General features: G+C 38.5%; 1 protein-coding gene across 7 annotated transcripts in view; it reads right to left on the reverse strand.

The window, feature by feature from the left end:
- Positions 1 to 4,847: 4,847 nt before the first annotated feature.
- Positions 4,848 to 22,213, reverse strand: part of SH3D19 (SH3 domain containing 19) — a 118,614-nt gene continuing 101,248 nt past the window's right edge. For 6 of the 7 annotated variants that reach the window (XM_073341345.1, XM_073341339.1, XM_073341341.1 and 3 more), the window contains 7 exons: positions 21,612 to 21,728; positions 18,812 to 18,870; positions 15,523 to 15,710; positions 14,796 to 14,848; positions 12,870 to 13,056; positions 11,294 to 11,391; positions 4,848 to 8,504 (listed from right to left, as the gene is read on the reverse strand). In XM_073341345.1, coding sequence (XP_073197446.1) covers positions 8,397 to 8,504; positions 11,294 to 11,391; positions 12,870 to 13,056; positions 14,796 to 14,848; positions 15,523 to 15,710; positions 18,812 to 18,870; positions 21,612 to 21,728 — 810 coding nt within the window. In that variant the 3' untranslated portion in view covers positions 4,848 to 8,396. The remainder of the gene's footprint in view (positions 8,505 to 11,293; positions 11,392 to 12,869; positions 13,057 to 14,795; positions 14,849 to 15,522; positions 15,711 to 18,811; positions 18,871 to 21,611; positions 21,729 to 22,213) is intronic. The other variant, XM_073341340.1, reaches the window with a different exon arrangement.

A 22,213-nucleotide genomic window follows, 5' to 3' on the forward strand; every position in this document is an offset into this window, starting at 1 on the left:
CAAGTAAGTTTCCAATTATTATATTCCTTTTAATACCCACTTCCAATATAAATCTTTCAGACTTTGGCACCAGGACTCATACTTCATTTGAAATCCTTGGCAGTGTTGTACTAGTACTTTATTACCATGCTTTGAGGGCTTTCAGTAGATCTGAATAGGAATGGATTTCTCAATAGGAATGGAGGAAAGGAAGCATGGAAAGAAATAACTAGCGACTGCTCACTAGACCCACTCTGCTGTCTTCCATGTACTAGGTGCAGAAAGCCTACACCGTGAACATCAGAGTAAATGGGGTAGGATCTGAGACTAAAATAAGGAAAGAACAAGTTAAGAATTACTGAGACTGGTTAGTTGTCTTCAAGGTGGCAGGGCCTGATTGAATACATCCTAGAATATTTAAGGAACTGACTGAAGAGGTTGCTGAGCCATTAGCAATTATCTTTGAGAACTCATGGATGATGGGAAAGATGCCAGAAGACTAGAAAAGGGCAAACACCTTTCTGTCTATAAAAAGGGGAATAAAGACAAAATTATAGACCAGTTAGCTTAACTTTGGTAACCAGAAAGATAATGGAGCAAATACGTAAACAATCAATTTGTAAGCACCTAGAAGATAAGTAACAGTCAACATGGATGTGTCAAGAACAAATCATGTCAAACCAACCTAATATCCTTCTTTGACAGGTAACCAGCCGTGTGGATGGGGGCAAGCAGTAGATGCCATATATCTCAATTTTAGTAAGGTTTTTGATACTGTCTCACAAGATCTTCTCATAACCAAACTAGGGGAAAAAAAGCCTTGACAAACATACTATAAGGTGGGTGCGCAACTGTTTGGAAAACCATAATCAGAGAATAGTTATCAATGGTTCACAGTCAAGCTGGCAGGTGATATTGAGTGGGGTCCTGTCAGGCTCTGTCCTGCATCTGGTTCTGTTCAATATCTCCATAAATGATTTGGATAATGTTGAGGGCTTGTCTTCACTGAAAATGCCGCAGTGGTGCAGCGACACCATTAGTGTTTCAGTGAAGAAACTACCTATGCCAACAGAGGGCTTCTTCCATCAGTGTAGGTAATCCACCTCCCAGAGTCATGGTTGCTAGGTTGATAGGTGCAGTCTACTCTGGGGGTTAGATCGGTTTAACTGCATTGTTAAGTGGTATGGATTTTTTTACACCCCCGGAGTGACACAATAATATTGACCTAATTTCCTAGTGTCGACCAGGTCACAGAGTACGCTTTAAGTTTGCGGACAAGAGCAAGATGGGAGGGGTTGCAAACCCTTTGGAGACTGGAATTAGAATTCATAATAAGCTTGACAAACTGGAGAAATGGTCTGAAATAAATAGGATGAAATTCATAAGGACAAATGCAAAGTTCCTTCCTAAAGTGTAGTATAATTAACTGCCCAAATACAAAATGGGAAAAACTGCCTAGGAAGGAGTATTGCAGAAAAGGATCTGGGGATTATAGTGGATCACAAACTAAATATGAGTCAACAATGTAATACTGTTACAAAGAAAGTGAACATCATTCTGGGATGTATTAGCAGGAGTGGTAAGATAAACACGAGAATTAATTCTTCCACTCTACTGAGCACTGATAAGGCCTCAACTAGAATACTGTGTCCAGTTCTGGGCATCAGACTTCAGAAGAGATGTGGACAAATTGGAGAAAGTCCAGAGAAGAGCAACAAAAAATTATTAAAGGTCTAGAAAACAAGACCTATGAGGGAAGATTGAAAAAAATTGGGTTTGTTTAGTGTGAAGATAAGACTAAGGGGGGGACATAAGTCTTCAAATACATGAAAGATTGTTATGAATAGGGAGGGTGATAGTGTTCTTAACACTCAGGACAGGACAAGAAGTAATGGACTTAAATTGCAGCAAGGGAGACTTAGGTTAGACATTAGGAAAAACTTCCTAACATAAGGGTAGGGTAGTTGAGCACCGAAAAAACTACCTAAGGAAATTGTGGGATCTCCATCACCAAAGATTTTTTAGAACAGGTTAGACAAACCAGGGATGATCTAGATAATACTTAGTCCTGCCTTAGTACAGGGGACTGGACTAGATGACCTATCAAGGTTCCTTCCAGTCCAACATTTCTATGATTTTTGTGACTGAGAAAACAAAGCTTACGAAGTGGCATAATTGAGTTGAGGGAGCTCTGCAGGTTGATTTGCAATCCTTGGTAGAAACATTCTTACTAAATACTTTAAAAGGGCAACAATTATATTTAAGCCAGGGAAACCAGATTGCCATTTAGCAGAAAGAGACATCCAACTGTATTGTTTAATTATGATAGTAGCAATGTTAAAATAAACTTCTTATTTCCTTGTGTGGCACAAAGCAGGGCCAGCCAAAATTTTTTGAGTAAGTGGGTAACTTTACAGATACCAGAACTGATAGACTTCAGACCTGTCTGTCTGAAACAGGATTAAATTGAGTTGAAACTGCAAGAGTTCAGGGTACTTGGCTATTTGACAGTGGCAAGGGTGTTTGCCAAATTAGATCTTAAGAGTTGTTCTCAATTCTTAACAACTGCATGGTGGAAGTTCAGAGAATTCTGAGGGTACAGTTATAAAATTTCTGCAGGCTTTATCCAGGATGTAGTTGCTGGAATATCAAAATATTCTGCGTGCTGGCTGGTCTCTTCAAAGTAAATCTGAAGTGTGCCAAAAGTCGGGCTATTCTGGTAAAATGTCTAGAAGATACCACTACAAAGAAGTGACTGCAAGGTAATCTAATAAGAGCCATGAACCTGATGTTCTTTGTCAATTATGTGGAATAGAAATGATTACCTTTCTTTCCAAAATAAAAATATTAACATGAATTTAGTGTTCACAGGGTGCTGGATTGATAGTCCCAGGGATCAAAGTTGTCTAAACAGAACCAAAAGTGGTAGTTCAAGTTTAGTTCAATTGCCCTGACCCTTCCATCCTTGCTATGTGTGCTACTAACAAGGGTGCTAATTGTAATGGCTTTAGCGATGCCTGTTTACTGGGAACTAGAGTGAAACTTCTCCCTCCATTCCATATAGGCCACTCAGGTGATAGTAATCTCCAGTTGTTACTAGTGAAAGACACGCTGTATCCTGTTACGCATCTCCTGGACCATCTAGTTCTCCTACTATTAGCCTTTTTACCTGTTGTATTCAAACACCTAAGAGTGATCACACTTTGTATTTTTACCTATTTACAACAATCCAACTTCAACTGAGATTGCTTTTGGGGCTTGCCTACACACTCAAGTTATACTGTTTTAATTATTCAAGTACAGCTAATGTTGTACAACCCCAATAGTATAGATTCAGTTAAACCACTATAAGAGTGCTTTATTCCTGTATGGGAAGGGAGATAAGCCATCCAGGTGTGACAGATGCTATAGACACATGCAATATCTTTGAGAGTATTGTTTCAACTTTATAAAAGTTACCTGTAGCTCTGAGCCAGGGATTGTATGCTAGCTCCATGGGTTGCTAACTCCCTCCAGGAACTAAAACCAGTGTGTGTTGGAGTAATTACTGCAGACCCTGGGACAGGTAAGCAACTCTAGAGAACTACTGAATGCTTGGTGAACTGCATATAGCAGTTCTGGCTGAGATCCAGAAGATACAGAGAAGCTTTTGATATAAAGGCTCAGCTGAAATTGACTGAGAAGTTCTTGATCTAAAAACTGGCACAAACTGTTAACCAAGAGGGCAAACTCAGCTGAAAAGTTTGAAGGACTTTGGAACATATCAGCGTTCCCCTGTGGAAGTTGGGTGACATTTGGTTAGCTTAGCATTCATTTAGACAATTTATTATTTTGTTTTTAGGACTAAGGCATTAGAGAATTCATAAATGTACTTGGCTTTGTAAAGGCTGGCAGGCCCTTGAACCGCAGCTTAAATCCCTGGGATGGATGGAGAGTGTCATGCATAAGGTTAAGATTTTGTCATGGATATTTTTAGTAAAAGTCATGGGCAATAAAGAAAAAAGAAAAGGAGGACTTGTGGCACCTTAGAGACTAACCAATTTATTTGAGCATGAGCTTTCGTGAGCTACAGCTCACTTCATCGGATCCGATGAAGAGAGCTGTAGCTCACGAAAGCTTATGCTCAAATAAATTGGTTAGTCTCTAAGGTGCCACAAGTCCTCTTTTCTTTTTGCAAATACAGACTAACACGGTTGTTACTCTGAAACTGGGCAATAAAGAAAAATTCATGGAATTGTGACCTGTCCCTGACTTTTACTAAAAAATCTGTGATAAAATGGGAACGGATGGGGTGGCTCAGAGCTCCAGGGTCCCCCTGCCCCCTCCCTGACAGCGGAAGTGGCAGGGGGGAAGGGTCCTCCTGCCCTGCCACGGTGGGGATACATCACAGCTCCCTTTGCTGCGGGTGATGGTGGGACCCTGTAGCTCCCACCTGCCGGGGCTGAAGTCACGGAGAGAGGTCTTTGGAAGTAACAAATTCCATGACTTCTGTGACAAAATGGTAGCTTTAGTCATGTGACACTTCCAATAGAGAGATGATTGCTAGAGGCATGGTTTATTGAACAGACCATGGAGGGACAAAGCTGCAGTTAATTCCAAAATGGTGACTACTGATGTATGGCACATTTATACCAGTATACTATTTTGATTTTTTTGGGGGGGGTAAATCCCTAATGGAAATACTTATACTGGTGTAAGATCTGTGTAGACCAGACAAAACAATTATTGCATTATAGACCATGTTAACTGAACATGACCTCATGTATTTAAAGATATCAATCCTTTCATTAAATCAGAATTAGTGAGAGTTAAAGGTAAATACAGCATCAAATGTGACTCAGACATACATATAAAAGTTTATTGGTTAAATACAAATTTAATTTATACTGGTACCGTATTGCTGGAGACAAATTTGGACTTGCAGAATATAAGTTTTTATTTTGTACTATATTCACTATATATAAAAATCATGGAAAAATGTGTTCTGATACAAAGATGCTATTTTCACTGTGGATGATTTCACAAAACACTAACAGCCTGGAGTTTAGGAAGACCACTCTATATCATATTAATGAATCCTAGTCCCTAGTTGAGTTTCAAGATAAAATAAATCTTTCATATTAACTGCAAATGTAATTTAGGACTTTCACTGGAACTTTCCCTTTTCATTTCCCCTTTCTGCTGAATTACATCCTTGTAAACAACAGGGATTTTAGATTATTTTCTGTGTAAACCTTTGTGGTCACAGATATTGTCTAACAGTAAAGCAGATATTTTTTGCGAAACAGATCAGTTAATTTAATTTTATCAAGGGACTGAAATTTAAAACGATGACTTTGAGCTGGCAAAGCTACAATAATGTAAAAAGCCTGTAGATGGCACTATTGTTCTGAATTTGCAGCTTCCAGCAATGTTATCCTTTTATGACTTAAACATTAAGTATAATACATAAGTGGTATTATGTTTGCTATATTTCCTGATGTAGTATTTGGAGTTACAAAATAAAATACAAGGATTATTCAATTAAACAGATGTTTATTTAAAAAGTATGAAATTAATGATGTCACTCATTTAATTAAAGTAGTAAAAATTAATAGGCCAATATAGCTAAATCTTCACACACCCTTTTTCTTTTGGAAAAATCTATGAATTCAGCACTATTGGTTAAAAAATATTTGTATCAAAGCTTTAGAGAACTGACATAATTAAAGGGTTGTTTACACAGCAAGGTAATGTGAGCTATGGGGGTGTGTGATATTTCTAAAGCACATTAACATGGGCATATTAATGTCTCCATGTATATCCTGCTGGTGCATGCTAAAGGTTCACTAATGTCTACACACACCAATTAACGTACAGCACATTAGCCATGTGATTTCTGAAGTGCACTATAGCGCTCATTACCCCTCATGTAGACCAGCCCTAAGTCAATAGTAAGTAAATACTGCACACTAATACCTTATCTGCCTCCTCAATGATTTAGGTCTCTCTTTTGGAGGAAGTAAGTTGAGTAAGTCTTTATTAAAAAAAAAAAAAGTTCTTAAATTTGTCCTAGTTTGTTGTTCAAAATATTTATAGGTGGTTTACCAATCGCATTGGCACATAGCCATGGTGAAAGGAGTCCATTTTGCTTAAACCTTTGACATGATACCCATACTATAAAGCAACACTTGTTTTTTTCTTCAAGTGAAAGGGGACAAGACATTTCCCAGACAGAGTACATGCAGGTTTATCATTCTTAAGTGGAATTAGAATTTACTTTTTGGGCACACAAAATAAAACAACATCCTTTTTGTCCATGAACGAAAAATTAAAAAGGTGAGTTTGAGTGCTAATGTCTATTGTATTTTATTAGGGTTTTTATATTAGTCCCTTGCTATAGTATCTGAGCATCCCTTCTATAAGCCCAGGGAAAGCAGCATCATAAGATAAGAGATAGAAGTAGAGAGGCCTGTGTTAGACTTCAAAATTAAATCAAGATATCAAAGATAGACCTTGCTAAAAAGATCTCCGTAGTCTCCAAACTTTAAATGATCAATGCTGAATCAACACCTTGCTGCTCTGACTTTTACACTATGCTGTGCTTTTCTAATGGAAAGAGATTCTGAAAAGCCTGGCTTTTTTTTATTTGCCACCTGCATATATTAGTCCTCTGATATAATATACACACAGTTTGCTCAGTTGCCTTGTTCTTTAGAGAATACAAAAGAGGCCAGTTGCTCATGTGGAAATAGGATGCCACTGAACATGTATAGAACAAACTGTAGCATAATAAAGATTACATTTTTTTGTTTTTTTTTTTTACAGTACACATCGGCCCAGAATGGGAGGTGGGTTAACAATTAACTTGTTTAATATGGAGCTATTGTCAAACATTCTGGAAGTGTTGGTTTCCAGAATGCACTGTTCTTATCTGGAAATATGTCTAATATGAGACTTATTTAGTCTATGTAATTTAACTTGTATAATTTTGCATTGTTTTTGCTTTAAAAAAAAATCTGTGTGCCTGTTAGGTTAATTTCTCTTGGTGTCTGCTGCTTTCTGCCTTGACAGATCACTTATAATGCTACATCTTCTATGTAATTTATATAAAATAACTTTTAGTGGATACCTCAATTAGCTATCCTCACTCATAGACATAAGACTGGGTAATATTCCTATTAAAATGAATATTTAACTGAGAAAAACAAAACGAGAATGGCAGCTGGGGGGAAGGGTGCTGTGGGTTTATAGAATGGATTGGTAAATTTATTTTGCTAATTTGAAACACTGTCAGGTTTGAAAGTTAAACTGAAATGGGAATGGAATTGGGTTTGTTTTATGTAGGAGAAACGAAAACTGACAAGGAAAAAAAATCTTTTTTTTAAAAAAAGAGCAACGAGCAAGTAGACAAACCTAGAGACAGGATCAGGGAGGGAAAGAGAGGAAGTTTCTAATGGGAAAACACTCTCCATGGGGCACTAGCTTGAGCCAATCCCAGGGTGAGGGTTTTTGTTTTGTTTTGTTTTTAAATGTTGATTTCTAATCTATTCCTTAACACGCACAACAGGTTTCCCTTTAACTAGACAACTGTGTTGGGGGGCGGATGGGAGCAATCACTCTTCATTCAGTAAAAAGACTGATGAATGTGCTCTATTTTTATGAACTCTACAAGTACAAAAACCTTGAACTTCAAGTTTACTCAGCCCTATATTCAAAGATTGAGAAACTCTTGAGTGAAGTTTTCTTATTCTTTTGATCCTCCTTCTTGTTAGACTTTGGTATCCCATATATAAAATGACAAACTCTACAAAGTGTAGATCATACATTAGGGCTTGACATTTTTCTGCAAGATAATAAACGGTACCTTTATCCTTTCAGTCCTAAAATAACTGTTTTATACTGCTAATGAGGATATTAACTCAAGCAGTAGTGAAATCTGAAAATAAAAAATGTAGGTATACATATTTAACATGTAATACTTAAATCTGAAAAATAAATGCATTTCTAAAAAGCTTATTAAACAATCTTAATTTATGCAAATTGTATGCAAGATAAATGAAATATCAGATCAGGTCAACTACTAGAATGCAGTTCACTTAACTTGTAAGAAGATATTGTACCACATTGAATTTCCCTAGCTGGAAGCTATTAAAAAATCCTGTGTAAATTCTGTTTGCTAGCTCACGTGGAACCTTTACAAAGTTTTTTTGTCATGGCAAATGTTGATGTTTCAGGAAATTAATATAATTATATATGATGTGGTTCTCTTTCTAGAGAAAATAGTGCAAATCATATTTGATAGTCAAAGTATTAACTCAAGTGACAACAAAGATGGTAGTTCTTTGTTTGCTGAAGTATATAATGTGCCTTTGTGCTAGATAAGCATTTGCTTCCATATGCCTAGTGAGCAGAACTGGACTCCATCCTTATGATGCCTATAGAACTCGAACAAAGTTCTTGGGAAATATTCCAGATTTGCCTTGTACTTCTCCACTCATCCAGTCTTCGTCTACAGGTTCCAATTCTGTTATCATATCACCTGCCTGTAAGAAAATGAGCAATGATTAATCTTTTCTGTTCAAATACAGCTTGATATGTGAAGTTGATATGGGATTAGAGGGAGAAGAAGTAACAACAATTCACCTTCAAAAGACTTTCATTGTTTTATTTTTCTCTGTATAAATCAAAGGATTGTCTTCTTTTACTAACTTTACATTTATATGAAGTAAAACATCTTCACACACTTGGGAGACACCTATCTCAGAATATCCCATATTTAGGGGTCTGTTCTGAGAAATGGGACATGCAGGTTCAAACTCATGCTCCAAATCAGGCAGGCCTTTGAGCAAGTCTACCACATTGGGCCCCTTAGGCAAGATAAGTGGGGCAATACCTAATTGGAGGATCCCACCAGGGTTTAGGCTTGAGCGAGGTGCCTGGACTGAAGCAGCTGTGTACCTGACTAGCAGTGGATTTTTAGGCATCTAATGAACTTTATCACTGGAAGCTTAGGTGCCAGGAAACAAGGTTATAGCAGCTGAGCAGGGATTTTGAAAATCTAAATTTTTTTGACTGAGGTGCCTAAAGTTACAGTTACTTAAGAGTATATGCTGATGAGCTACTTAAACTGTTTTTTTCTCTAGTAAGCACAATTCTTTTTCAGTGCTTTGCTACAAGCTAAGTGTCTTACCCCCATTGTTCTTGTTATCCATCCCTGACACTTACTCCTTGAAGTTTTCCTCATATTATGGTTACCAGAAGTGGGGCACAATGGTCTGAGTAGTTTAACAGGTTGTCTGAAGTGGACTAGAATTAGTACTACCTGTCTGATCTACTATTCCTTGTTCCTATTTTCATCATGTTGTGCCCCATACTTAATCTAAAATATTCTCCCATAGCCTTGCCTTTTCTTCCAGTGCAGTGCTTTTAATATAGAATACTCTACTCCTATAGTCTCACAAGAACATAAAACCCAAGTGCTCACATAGGATCTGCTTTAGGCACAGTAGTAAAAGGTAGTATTTTTGAGATTACTCTTAATCTGATCTTGCTTTGAATGTCGATGCAGTGCTTGCCAATTTAAGTTTCAAGTTCCCTCAGTATCTGGTTCATTGGTTCTGATATACTATAGACCCACCACTTCTTGCTAACATCCTTTACCTCTTTAAATAGTGACAGGTTTCAGAGTAGCAGCCGTGTTAGTCTGTATTCGCAAAAAGAAAAGGAGGACTTGTGGCGTTTGTTAGTCTCTAAGGGGCCACAAGTCCTCCTTTTCTTTTCTTTTTTAAATAGTCTGTCTGAATACCCAGCAAGCAGTATGTCACTTGATTTTCTATGTCACAACTGCATGGTGTGCTGTGCAAACTTCTCAGGAAACCCAAAACACACGCTGTACTTAATGTATTTTAAAAGCCCACCATCGTAGGGTGTCGGTGCTGCTGCTACTACGGCTCCGTTCCAATATTTCATCCTGTCTTCTGCTTCCTAGGCACAGTGGGATAAATTGTCTGGTGCCCTATTTGATCAGATCTCTAATTTTTGATACAACTGAAAATGAATGCATCTGGTCAGAAAACTTAATTTTACCTTTTTTTTTTTTTTTTTTTTTTTTCGGAAGAAGCGTGACAAGGTAACAGGATCTATTTGTCAAAGTAAAACTATGATCTGACTTTATTCAAGATATTTTGTTTGTTTCAGAACAGCTGTACCCTGACTAAAGTCACAGTAAGAAAAGACAAAAGCATCCACATAAAAAGAGGTACAGACAAACATCTGGGACTTCTGATAGTTGCTACTATTTATATTTACCATACTCATCAAAAAGTTAACTTTATGGAAAGATCCCCAGTAAACAGACAAAGATCCAGGAGCAAATCCTAGTTTGACTAAGTGATGCACCCTCATGATGTCAGGTATGCTGCTGGAACGTACTGTAAAATAGCCCTTCCAAAAAACTGATGAGCTCTTAATACTTATTTTGTAGCATGCGGATTTTCAACTTTTCCCTTTGGACACGTTGTGGTCAGTCCATGTATTGCAAGTGTCCTGAAACAACTGATTCATTTTCAGCAAATAACCACTTGGCTGCTGAGTCTCAGGTTCATCTAATATTCCAGTGATCTTACTGGAATGTTGATGAAGAGCGGGAAGAGTACCTGGATGTTGGCTTTCCTAATACTAGTTCTACAAATATATCTGCACTGTTAGCAGAGGTGGAAATGCTAGCTCTAAGCACTACAGAGGCTGAGAGGATGTTTGATATGAGGCTATTATGAACTGCTACTTTATTTACCTTGTAACTTTCAAATCTGAATGTGGTAACTCTTGCCCTGCAGCCTGGGGTGCAGCACGCTGACATTCTGGCCCAAAAATCAACATAAGCAGCCAAAGGAGGATCAGCTCACTGCAAAGGGAATCTTCCTGTGGTATAGATTTATTGTAACCACTCCTATGCCAACCACCCTACTGCTACCATTGCTGGCATGGATGGGGCTTCCCTATCCTTCATGGATTCATAGAGCTGTTGTTTCAACCCCTTCGGGCTGGTTGATAACCTGCTCTAATTTATGCCATGGAACTGGACTGACACCGGGCAGCAGATCTCAAAGGTGGGTGTTATGCCATCTTTGTGCCCCTTTCACTCCCCCACTCTGTTCCAGGATTTGGCCTTATTTCCAGGGTAGTAAAAGTTTTTTTACCTTTTCTAGCTGTGTGTTCTAATGTAGATGAGGTCCAGCTCAATTGGTCTGCTCCATACAATCTGTTTTCTCAATATTGTGCTGCCCTAACTCTTTAGAGGTTTGTGAGCTAAAGCAATGACTAAGATATTTACCTTGAAGGACAGCTCATCCTCATTCTCTCCCTGGAAGTCATACAAAGCCTTGGCTTTTCCTTTCCTCCATCCTGGAGACTGTGCTGTCTTTACCCCAGCTGTAGAACATTGACAACACACAAGTTGATTACAAAATATTTGTTTACAAAATTTTTTATTTTAAAGAGAATTCCACAAGAAGAAGAAACTTTTCAGTGCTTGGATTCTCTCTCCCTACATTCACAAATAATGCATTATTAGTACATAGTGTGGAACACAACTGCAATAAATCCTCCATTTTGGGTTAACTAAATGGGTCACAATAATATAATAAAGTAATCATAATGAGAAATGAACTTCTACCACTATAGAAACTAAACGTCTTTCACTTGAAATCTGCTGTTGATATTCATTCAGGCAGATTGTTCCCTCTGCACTAGAAATGAGTTCATTTCATAGGAAGGGGATTTCAGAGATTGAGTCAAGAGCTTGTCCCACTGCTTACCTACCCAACCCTTCTCATTAACTGGAGTGTTACAGGGAGGAGTTGGACTTTCCTCTTCCTAACTGGAACCTCAGTTGGTTTAAAATGTAATGCAGGGATATTTAATAGGTGGACTGCAGGCCAAATCTGGACTTCCAGATGCTTTTGAATGGACCCTGAAAACTTTTTATTATGATAATTGTTGTTTTTTTATTTTTTCTGGAGCCTGGACCTTGACAAAAAATAATTGACTACCCTGATGTAATGTATATAATAATGGAGTAGTAGGTAACAGTATGAAACTCTGAAACTGACTACGTAAAGCCACCTTACTTTCTGTATATTCTGAGTCATAGGTATTTGAGTGACAAAAAACTAAAATTTTACTGCTTTTGGCTACTGTTAGCCATAGAGAACTAACTCCATTCTTAGAGAGTGAACTAGACTGGTTTCTTGCTCATGTTTCTTCAATTAAACAGAATAGAGTAAGTTAGTTTTTTGGACAGGGCCATCAATGCAACCCTACTGTCCACAAATTATGGGCCAAATCTTCAGTGGAGTTACACTGATTCACACCAGCTGCCAACCTGGCCCACTGCCTTCAGTTACACCTGTGAAACCCCACTGAAGGCTACAACATTGGACAGCTGTAACTCTAGATTTAATTTGAAGACAATGGTTTTACTGTAGTGATAAAGCCCAGGCCAGAACTAACCTGGCTTTCCTCTCAGATGTTAGTATTACTTTAGAGTACAGGGAACGTTAAACATTCCAAGCACTAATTAAACCTGGACATTGTTTACTGATATGAAGATCAGCTTCAAATGCAAACTAAATTAGAACAAAGTTTTCATCTCTAATGGTATCTCTTCAGCTGTAGTGACTGGCTCTGAGCCGTTATTTGGAAAATTTTGGTTCAAGGTCTAGTTTGATTTCTAGGCAATGGCACGTCACTGTAGTATTGCTTAGTGTTACAGATATTATACCTAGCTAATTACATCACCCTAGGAACCAGAACACCAGTCGTCATTATGAGCACTTCAGATAAGTGTGTTTGTTACCAGGGATGTGGGTTAAGAAATGAGAATTTGTCTTCCACTAGAAATACTGTACCAGAGCATGTCTGAACAAACACTGCTGGGAAAATGCCTTCGCTATCATTCAGTCTCCCTCTGCACCACTCTGAGTCCACATGCTCCAATATCTGGATGCTGTCTCCCTTTTTAAAGGATAAGTCTTCATTCGTTTCTGCTGTAAAATCATGAAGAGCTTCACACCACTCTCCAGAACGTCTATCAGTCTGTCAAAGTAAACGAACACAAGACCTGTTTGCAGGAAATGTCAAGTTTATTTTAAAACAGAGACTTGGATGGAGCCAGAGATTTAGACAGGGAGGGTAACCTGCATGAATACTATCCGTTTTTTTTTCCATAATGTTATATTTGCTTAATTGGTTTAACACAGATTAGAGTATTGAGGGGGGCGGGGAGTTTTATAACAATCCTGACTTGCAAAGTGTACAGAGGAGATCGTGAATCCACAGGTTTGGTTTACGGTGCTTGTAGAGGTGCACAATCCTTTTCTTGGCCCCATGCTTTGAAAGGACGAGAGTCAAGCAAATTTTAAATATGATCTTTTGTGTGTGCATGTTTTGCTTCTGTAATTTCTCCCTGTTAGATATCTCTTAGAGGCCTGACAAGGAGATTTTGAAAATACTGTTGTTTTGTTCCCCAGGTCACTTCTTATTAACTCAGGAAAGTGCCACAGAAGCTCGTTTTCAAGGAGGCTCTGCTGAATGAACAGGAACCGAGGAAAGTGAAGGGGTGATTTGTATCAAAGTCACACAACCACTGGTTCAACTGAATTTAAACCTCATGATCTCCCTAACCCCTACTCTTTTATTTTAACCCAGGGTTGTGAAATGTATGGCTTGTATAATGTATTGATAGGACCTGCCTGGCATATTCAGATTGTCCGTAATCTAAGTTTTCATAAATTAAATAAATTCTCTCAGCAGCTATGAGGGCTAAAACTTTCCAAATGGGAACAGTATGTAATTGATTCAGCGCAGACTGCTCTATCCCATATTAATCTGATTGAAGTGTCATCTTCAAAGCCCAATGATGAAACTTTCCTCCCACCATTAGCTATGTAATCACTAATAATTTTTTTTCATCTAGGGGATAAATGGAAGTAGAGTCCACTGGGTTGGGAACTGGGAGTTGCTATAGGGAAGGAAATGTGGAAGAAAGAACAGAGAAGACTCACAAAGGCAGGGAAAGAAGATAAACAAAGGGAAGGAATAGCAGCCGACTTTCTTACTGAGTGATGAATGTTACAGGAAGGCACTGAACCAGTAAGAGATAACTTTAGATATTACATACAGCCCATATGCTCCCCCTATTGCTGTCCAAACCACTGCTGAAAGCTGTAGGTATTCCACAGTGCATTGTGGGGCACAGAGTCCTGAATTTATAACCAAGCCAACAGACCTTAAATAAGCAAGGAATTAATCCCTTCCCACAAATGAATCTGACACCCCTGTGTTAACCATTATACTCTAAACAGTTGTAGATTAGAACAACATTTCAATGATCATCCAATCTGAGAAACTTTCACGTGCGTTACTCCTGTCTCATACTGTCTGCCTCCCCTTTTAACATATTTAATGGCGGGATAACAAAAACAAAAGACACTATCTAATGCCCATTACAAATTAAAAGCAGACTAAACTAAACTACAGTAGCTCAACAAATCACAATAGACTGAACAATAGAAATTACCTAAACAAAGGAAATAAGAGTAGGAACGATGTCTGATGACTTCCTACTACCAATTACTTCATCAATTGAGATAAATTGTAATTTAGGTTTCTGTGAGTAATTTATACAAAGCACTGAGAATAAAATGCTTAATAATGCCTACTAATTTCGATAAAAGTTGTGCAACTGATCTCCCTGTGCATCACTATGAAAATTTACCTTATGCAATTTACCTCATGTTAATTTGGCTTCAGTCTATTGAATTCCAATAACCTACCTGAGAAAGACAAGCAGAACTCTCCCTCTTGTTCGTCAGTGGTGCTCCTACACCTACATAATAAAGTATAAACAGTTCAAATATTTGCTCTTGCTCTTCGTAATTTCACTGGTGATGTGAGTTCAACATGTTGGAGAGGAAGTGAAAAATCAAGAACAGCATTTTGCGATACCAAATTACACTCAAAGCTTTTTTACCCAGCATGCTGGAGGTATTGGGGGTGCCAGTTAGTGAAAAATTCCGGTTAACTAAGATGGAGGAGCCCCACAAAACCCAACCTCGCACCCCCTCCCGCACTCCAAACTCCTCTGACCAAATTCCTCTGCCTAGGAGCGGCAGGGACATGTTGCTGCTTCCGTGGAGCCACGCAGAGCCAGGTAGGGAGCCTACCAGACCCATGCCAACCAGACTGCTGACGAAGATAAAAAATGCTGGTTCATAGAGCTTCCCAGCTGGTAAAGTGACAGATAACACAGCTTTTACTGTATTCAAGATCTGGCTTCTCTTCAAAAGGCTAATTTTCCTTTTAATTTTCACTTGTTTGTCCTCTTTCATTTTTGTCTCTTCTTCACTAATCCCTTTCCTCATTTTTTCTAGTCCTTATAAATAAAGTGCATTTTTCTTTCCAACTCATACATTATGTCATACTGCCTACATGCAATACTAATCGTTATACACTGTGGCTCTATTCCAGGTTACATACTTAGAGAGTGCTGATATATTGTACCTAATCCAGGCAGATCTTCAATAATTTCCACAAAGTTCAAGGGGAAAATTCCAGATGTGCCTTTCAGCTCTCCACTGGCCCATTCTTCATTTATATATTCCTTAAGAAGAATAATTTCACCTTCTGAAAAACTTAGCTCATCTTTCTGGTCTCCAATATATTCAAACCGAGCTATGCATCTCGGGCCCCTGCACAAACACAAAAGAATGAGTTGGCTTCACATATTCATTTTAATATGTTTGTCATTGCATTTCTTGTCTTGGGCACTACATAGCCAGAACAAATGGCATAGGATATCCACAATAGTTAGCATGAAGCAAAAACCACCATATTTATATCTTTCTGGCCAAAATGGATAAAAATGGGGGCCTAAAGGTTGTACTTAGCACAAAGCAGGCAGAAAGCTGCCTTAAAGGGGTACAAACTAGCCTCAGGCCTAGCTCTCTAATATCCAGTCCCCGCCTCTCAGTAGGGTGTATGTCAGGGATGGTGAGTAGCAGGCTGTAGGACACTAGGAATGGGAGGGAGTGAGGCAGCGTGTGCAGTGCTGTGGCTGATCCCTAGCTGGCACCGTGGTCTTGGAGAGCTACTTTAAAATTGCATCAGGTCTATTTTCCTGGCTGGCCTGCCCAGGATCAGGGGTTTGGAAAGGTGACTTGAAGCCACCCTGCCCCTGTGAACTCATGTTTTGCACGGTTAAGAAGCTGGCCCATTGAATATTTCCAAGTTAAGAAATACACAAAGAAGGAAAAGTAATGCTGTCTTATTCAGCTGAAGCCACATTAAAAAACAAAAAACTGAGCAACATAGGCTTTTAAAATATTTTTTTCTAGCTGGACAGCCTGTAGTCCATCTTCGGTGGGGGAGAGGGGGGAGGAAGAGACACACATCAGCAATAGCTGCAATCACATTTTTATTTAGTCTGTTTGATAGATAAGCCACCGTGAAATGCTAGCTTCACATACCCCTGCCCCCCAAAACCTTGAAAATGCAGCATGATGCTTTGTATCAGAGAAAACAATTTTCCTCTATTGGGACAAGCTTTATTTTTCCATGGTGGATTTCAGAAAATATAAACTCTTAATCTAGGGGAAAAAAATCAACGCCTCTGACAGCTTCACAATTTACAGCAGGATACTACACAGCTGAATTCAATTTTTTTCATTTAACTGGAACATAAAGTTGCTGTGTAGCAATATTTAAATCACTGAATGCACCAATTATTTATCATTTAGTACCACCCCAAAAATACAGGGTGAAGGAGGCTGTGATCCTAAGAGCCCCGCCAATGCCAGATGGCACTCTGTTGTCATGCTATTTTCCCAAAAGGTGGCATGTAATATATCACTGGAAAACTAATAACTCACTGATCATTAATATTCTTGCTCAATGAACGTATGGTTAACCCACAAAGAACTGTATAGATGTGCTGGAAATATGTGACTAAAATGTGTTTAAACCAGGGATGTCAGAGAGTTTTCAAAAACAGGTTTTCTACCGACAAAAGGAAAGAGGCCAGCATCTCAGATCAGGTGTGGCCAAATTCAATGGGCTAGTCACTTATATCAGAGGTTGCAGGATGGGATAATTTACGTTGTAAAAATCACCAGCAAGGGAGGAACCAGCGCAGAATCTACACCAAATAGCATGGTGTCCACACCCAGAAGGGGAAAGGAACTTTATCTGAGGATACATTTCAAAAGAATACATTTCAAAGGTTTACTGGACTATAAAGAGGAGGGAAGTGAACACCTGAGTTATCCTTTACCATAGGAATCAAAGAAACCAAGCGCTTTCAGCTCCATGTGTTGGGTCCTAGCTAAAGGTCTAGCCAGCCATGCAGGAAGAAAGACTATGGTGAGAAAAACCGCTTTGAAGAAAAAAGACACTAGTATGTTAAGTTGTTTTAGGCTTAGAAGCATATTTTTACTTTGTTTGTTTGTAACCATTTCTACCCTGATTCCTTATACTTGGTATCACTTAAACCTGTGTCCTTTTGTTAACAAACCTGTTTTACTTATACCATAAACCAACTCAACACTTTGATTGAAACAGACTGTTGGTTAACCCCAGTGAAGGTAATAAGCCTTGTGTACTGTCTTGTTAAAGGACCAGTTAACTTGTTTTTGTGAGTGTTGCGGAAAGACGTCTCTGAGGAACTTGGGAATGGGGTTCACTGATTGTTACCGTCGAGACAGGGTTTGGACTGGCAGAGTCCTAAAAAGTTCGCTGGCAAGGCAGACAAGCCAGTGTGTCAGAGAGCTGACACATAGCAAGTGGGAACTTTGCTGCTGCTATGCTGAGGCTGAGAGGGGTAACACAGAAACTCACAGTTCACAGGTGTTAAGAGGAATTCCCACCCACTCCCCACCTCTTTCTGTGATACCATTTGAACTCTGATCACATATTGGTCACCCTTCTTTACAATTCTAAATTTTCCAGTTTATTTCACTAAAATTTACCTTTTTTTTTTTTTTTAAGAGGGTGATACAGAGGGGCTTTTAAAATCAGACTGCTACTGTTGATCTTTTATAGTGGCTGTCATAGCTACCAGAAAAGTTTGAATAGTTCTACTATTAATTTGAAAATAAAACATTATTTTTAACTTTACCTTTAAGGGAAAGGCTCAGACTGTTTTGTGTAACCCACCTCTGCTTCATTTTGCTTTTCACTTTGCAAGTGAACAATCATGTAAGTCAACAAACTAGCACTGTCCAAAAATGACACTATGGAATGCAACTGAAATCAAGTTGTATCCATTTGAACCAGGAAAGATACTGCCTCTCGTAGTCTTTCCGTATTAAAATAAGTCTATAATAATTTTCATGCCTGGTCATGTGAGGTGCTGAGCATGTACAATTAATGGGAATGGTAGGTGCACAGACCTTCTCAGCATCAAGCCCTACAAGTAGCTATTCTCAGTATCTCAAAAAAGCAGATTTCAAAAAAGATTTATTTCAAAGTCAATGTCATCTGCCATTTCTTAAATCCATGAAGTTCAGTGTTATTTATATTCCTGCCAAAAATAAAACTGCATTGTTTTGAGTCTTTTACAGTAATTAGAGCTTAATTTCATATGAATGAGACAAAAAATGGAAAGATTCTTATTCAAATATTCCTAGTTTGCAAAAATTAAACAGCATAAACTAAAATATTGGTGCATCAGAGTTAGACTAAATTAACGCTAATGCCTCTGTAAATCTGAAGTAAACATAATCCTTCCGCTTATTTGTTTTTCATATATGTCAAGATGAACAAGAGAGCATTTCATAATGTGTATGAAACTCACTTAATACATGTTGATGAAAACAATACTTTTTTCTTGTTCTCTTCCTCTGGAACATCAATCTAATAATGAGAAGACCACAAAACAAAACAAAATAAAAAACAATACACACTCAATCTTAAAATTACAGTGGCATAAATTGAGCATATTTAATGTCAAAATTAGAATCGTCTCCATTCAAATTAGTGAATTACATTGCAGTTTCAGCTGCAGATGCCACACATAGGGTGACCAGATGTCCTGATTTTATAGATACAGTCCCGATATTTGGGGACTTGTCCAATATAGGTGCCTTTGTCTTATACAGGCATGTATTACCCCTCACCCCCTGTCCCGATTTTTCACACTTGCTATCTGGTCACCCTATTTACATGGCACTACATAATCACTGGAATGGTCCGATCATTGGCTACATGGGGGAAGGGGGCTGTTTTGATATAATCACTAACTCTTTGATGCCAATGACCCATCATCATTGCTATTCAACATTATGGAAACAAACAACAACTTTTCATAATTTACATTAATAACTGTGTTTTAATAGCAACAGTCCTCTTTGTTGTCTGCCTCTTTGTTCACTGGCAGAAAATGGAATTGGATACTACTACACACAGTTGCTTTTGGCTCCAGGCTCATAATTGATATTGTAATCTATTATCTGCTAGAGCAATTCAAAATTATCAAGATTACTGTTTAGAAATATCCATTCCCGGCTTTGATAGTCCAGATTTTACTATCTGTACCCCAAACAAACACGTCTCAAATTGTACTTTGGTCTGCATTGAAAGACGGAATGTATAAAGAGGTTAAGTGTCACCAAAAGCCCTCTTCCTTATCACATTTGGAGCTGTAGGCTGTGCACTAACCAAGGGACCCTGGATATATATGGTTTTAAGTTTTTATTTAAAAATATTATCACAGTCATCATCTGATCTCTTATCACACAAGAGTGCTGCAAAATATGCACCACAGCTTAGTGGATTAAACATAAGAGTGGGAGTCTAAAGACCTTGTTTGTAGTCCTGGCTCTCTCACTACTCACTGAGGGCCTGACCCAACTCCCTCACTAATCAATGGGAGTCTTTTCATTGAACATCTGTGGGTGCTGGATTGGGCCATGCTTTACCTTGGGATAATGGCTACCTGACTAGGGCATCATGGGGACTAATTAGTTAATGTTTGAAGTGTACCATAGATGCTAAGTATTATTATTTGATGCCTAGACCTCATGCTGATATCCAGCTTAACATTATCAGACAGAGAGAGAATTGGCCCTTGTATCAATACTGAATGCACCAATTATGTATCATTTAGTACCACCCCAAAAATACAGGGTGAAGGAGGCTGTGACCCTAAGAGCCCTGCCAATGCCTACATCCCCAATGAGCTGATTATCTGTTAACTGCTTTTTTAATAAAGTGTTCTCTCTTCCCAATAGATATTTTTTAAAATTTCCAAACTGCAAAGAAAATATTTTTAGCACTAAGAGTTTAATTCACTTTTAAAAATAAAATAAAATTTCAAAATTAAATATTAGTAAGCAAGAATCATTCCTGAGTACACAGAAAAATTTAAAATGGGAGCAGCTCAGGAACATGTACCTAGGTTCATTTCCCCTTATTTATTAGTTACTGGATCCCACAGTGTGATGTCTAACACTTCCAGTATTCTCTGACAGAGTGAGCCAAATGCAGGCCTGGCGCAGTTCCACTGACTTTGGGCTTGTCTATATGGGTCCCAGTGCAAATTAGAGGATCATGAGTACTCTCTACCTGTTCCAAGTAGAACCCACTGATGCAAATTAAAAGCTACCTAATTCATGTTAACATAATCTTGTTTCAAACAGGATTGTGCATGTTTACACCAGTGCTGAATTTGGCCCATGATGGTCACTCAAAGTTTTATTCTGTTTTAAAACAGTGGTTTTAAAAGTTAGCCATCAATAGAAATCAAATTGTGAATTACATAATGTTTGTTTGGAAACATGAAGAAGGTGAAGGGTGCAGTCTGTTTACCTAACAAATCTCCGTATTAGTCCTGTGTTGGAGTAACACTCCCCACCTCCCCCCAGTCCCACTATTCCCAACTATGACAATATTTTTCATTCAGTAATGGTAGTCAGCATATTAAAATTCACGAACCTAAACGGTTAAAAACCAGAATCAGAGCCTCTTATGTATGACTGCGTCACATTAATATTGAAAATTATTCATGTAGCAGGCAGCAATTCCAAAAGTAAGTTGTGCATGTGTAACTTAAGATGTGATTTTAACCCAATTTAGTTAAACCAGTGTAAACAACTGTATAAACATGGTTATTTTGGACTAGCTAAAGTTGATTCCTAATGGACTTGAGCGAAACCAAAATCACCACGTCCACAAAGCTTTTGGCACCATTTTAACTAAACTGGAATCACACCTTAATATCCACATAAACAAGCCCACAGAAATGTGACATTGCTTGCCCTAGGTCACATATTGAGACAATGGCAGGGCTGGGAATGGAATCCAGATCTCTTGACTTCCTTGATCAGTGCACTATCCCCCAAGATGACTGAAAAGATACGTAAAAGAAGTGGAAGTTTCTATACCACTATCAATAGGCCCTGGTCTACACTACAAATTTATGTCAGTATAACTACATCTCTGAGGAATGTAATTATACCCCCTAACTCCCAGTGTACAGAGTGCTATGTTGACGGAAGGGCTTCTCCCATCAACATAGCTGCCACCTCTCAGGGTGGGGGAGTACCTACGCTGGTGGGAGAAGCTCTATCATTGGCATAGGTAGGATCTTCACTTACTGCTTCAGCGACCCAGCTGCTTCTGCGCTGTAAGTGTAGACAAGTCCTTAGAAAAACGGTGTCTGTTATGTCCTGTCTCTCAGATTCCCTTATCCAGGTCTCTTTGCATTGATCAGGCTATCCAGTAAAAATTAACAGCCATGGTGTTATCGCCTCAATACTTCCTCACCACTGGTTTGATTACACTTATTGTACATAGTGACCCTTCCTTTTAGAGGTTCCAATTTGTTTTCTTTTTGGGAACTTTTTTACTGGTGATGTGTGTCATTCAAGAGGTTTTGTTTTTGTTTTTCCAAAATAAACTTGTCTGCTGCAATTTTAAAAACATACTTCAATAACAACATACCATGTCAGGGTGCACATCTTGGGAGGGTTGAAGGCATCCCAACACTCTCAATCCATTTAATGCAAATCCTTGATGGGACTTCTTACTTAAGTGTAGTTATTTAAAATAATCTGCTCTGTAACACCAGGGAAACGCCCATGGGAATTTGCCCAGATGAAACAGAACAGAATCTGGTCAGGGGTGATTTATGAGCATTTCTTAAGTAACAGCTACGATTCTCTTACCTGACTTTAAATTAACATGAGAATCATACCTA

Source organism: Lepidochelys kempii, chromosome 4 (genome assembly GCF_965140265.1).
Source record: "Lepidochelys kempii isolate rLepKem1 chromosome 4, rLepKem1.hap2, whole genome shotgun sequence".
NCBI lineage: Eukaryota > Metazoa > Chordata > Testudines > Cheloniidae > Lepidochelys > Lepidochelys kempii.